The following is a 2,500-nucleotide window of genomic DNA, read 5'->3' on the forward strand; positions in this document are numbered from 1 at the left end:
TTTCTTGAACCTCCACCCTGTTTCATCTGTTTTATTTGTTTATTTAAAAGGATCAGCCAGTCTTCCTGGGGTCTTAAGACAATAATATACATCAACAATAACATTTCACATGAGAAAATAGTGTACACAAAAAAACTAAGCAACAACAATAAAACACTTGTTATTGGCTGGACTGAGTGTATGTAAAGTCTAAGTTTCTACGTCTGCTCCCTCTGTGTCCTCTCCAGGTGAAGTCGGTCTCCCCCAGGTGGAGGGAGGAGGGGGTGCGGTTCCCCAGGAGGAGGAGGAGGACGGGGGGGCCGGGGGGATGGTTCGCCCCCTGGTTCCCGTCCCGGGTGGTGGTGGAGGAGGAGGAGGAGTCGGGAGGGACGAGGGGGGCGGCGGAGAAGGAGGGGGTGGAGGTGGCGGACCGCCACAGAACCACCACGACGTCTCCGTGGCCGTGGCGGCCTCGTCGTCGGCGCCGTTCGTGGAGAGAGAGACGTGGAGCAGGCAGATGGACTTCATCATGTCCTGCGTGGGCTTCGCCGTGGGCCTGGGCAACGTGTGGCGCTTCCCCTACCTGTGCTACAAGAACGGAGGAGGTAAGACCACGCAAGAGCCTTCTGCACAACAACCACACCGTCAAGTCTTTACTTATAGCAGTGGTGAAAAGTAACTAAGTACATTTAATTAAGTACAATTTTGAGGTATTTTCTACTTTAGTGGAGTATTTCCAATTTTCAATACTTTTACTTCCACTCCTCTACATCTCTGAGGAAGATATTGTACTTTTACTCAATTATTTGAACACTTTAGCTACTAGTTACTTTTTAGATTTAGATTTTTATTACTAAACATACATTAACCGCTTAAGCTCTATATATATTTCGGCTATTTGAAAATAGCCGATCTACAAGCTTGTGACCTTGTAGATCTGCTATTTTCAAATGATTTTTATACGTTTGAATATGTGTGAAATGGGACATTCCGTGTAATGAGTTCTTTTACTTTTGGTACTTTTAAGTGCCTTTTGATACCAATACTTTTGAACTTTTACTCATAATTTTGGATTCCAGACTTTTACTTGTAACAGAGTATTTCTACATTGCAGTATTGATAGTTTTACTTAAGTAAAACATGTGAGTACTTCTTCCATCACTGACCACACGTCAAGTCTTTACTTATAGCACATTTTGTCACGGTCTGAGTCAGGGCAGAATAGGACCCAAGGGCAGGGATGAGGCAGAACATGTCGGTTCAAAGTGTTTATTAACTCAAAAGGTGGGATTACAGACTAAAAGGAACTGAAACCAAGGCGTACTACACATAACAATAGCCAATGATAGCCAAAGTTGTAGTGCAAACACAGGGCTTAAATAGACAGGGAAATAACACGACACAGGTGAACTTCACAGATAATCAACACTGGGATAGGCTGGGGGACTAAGAGGACACAGGAGGAGAACATGACTAATCAAAGGGTAGGTGAGACAAGACAGGCTACAGCTATAATGAGAACAGGAAACAATGGAACGATACTACAAAATAAGGCACAAGAGTGTAAAGCAAAACCACGGAAACAAGGACTGCAACATTTCTTCAGAATAACAGGAACACAACTGAAAAGTAAAACACTGACTATAACTGGGAAACAACAAATACATGAAAACACAACAGGGAGACAGAGCATGTCACGGATCGTGACACAAAACAACAGCCGTTGACAAAGTGCTTTCCAATCGTTGTTGACGAGCAACAACATGATAGCCATATATAAAAGCAAACATTTAAACAAAAAATCTATCATCAAATACATGTAGTGGAAGGACAGAGTGGACATAAACAATAGGGCAAGGGAGACTTGGGTCTTTAGATTTGATTTTAAAAAGTCCATAGTGGGGCAGGAAAGAGATAGTTCACCCCCAAAATGACATTTTATTCTATCGATTAGTCACCCCATGGAGACTTGATTTTGTTTGTTTTTGTTGCATTCCTAAGCCAATAATTTGATGACCGGCAGCGGTTCCGGTAGGAGACACAAAGAGTCTCTTTTGTGTCTCCTTTTTTTTGTGTCACATTCACACATTCACACACACACACACACACACACACACACACACACACACACACACACACACACACACACACACACACACACACACACACACACACACACACACACACACACACACACACACACACACACACACACACACACACACATTCACCCACAGACGGCAGAGGAAACCATGCACGGCACTAAACTGCTCATCGGGAGCAGTTAGGGTTTCAGGTTCTTGCTCAAGGACACTTCGACATTAACCCAGGGGAACCTTCTATTCCCATGAGACAGACACTCTACCTCCTGAGCCACTGCTGGCCTTGCCTCCTCTGGGCATGTCATAATAGGCGAACATTTGCCGAAAATAGCCGAAATAACCTTGCTTGGAGGTTGGCTATTTTCTGTTGTGGGGAAAAAAGGAGTATTATATTATAGAGACCCGGTGGACCCAAAGTC

The 2,500-nt window shown here is 43.9% G+C and overlaps 2 protein-coding genes across 2 annotated transcripts in view; both read left to right on the forward strand.

Annotated features, from left to right (window-relative positions):
• Positions 1-2,500, forward strand: part of uckl1b (uridine-cytidine kinase 1-like 1b) — a 476,626-nt gene that overhangs the window by 389,731 nt on the left and 84,395 nt on the right. The window lies entirely within an intron of this gene.
• LOC311052925 (sodium- and chloride-dependent creatine transporter 1) overlaps positions 386-2,500 on the forward strand; it is a 44,680-nt gene continuing 42,565 nt past the window's right edge. The window contains exon 1 of the mRNA XM_084068233.1: positions 386-584. Within this exon, the coding sequence (XP_083924359.1) occupies positions 497-584 (88 nt within the window). The 5' untranslated portion in view covers positions 386-496. The remainder of the gene's footprint in view (positions 585-2,500) is intronic.

The sequence above is a fragment of the Gymnoscopelus microlampas genome, assembly GCF_963454915.1.
Source record: "Gymnoscopelus microlampas genome assembly, chromosome: 10".
NCBI lineage: Eukaryota > Metazoa > Chordata > Actinopteri > Myctophiformes > Myctophidae > Gymnoscopelus > Gymnoscopelus microlampas.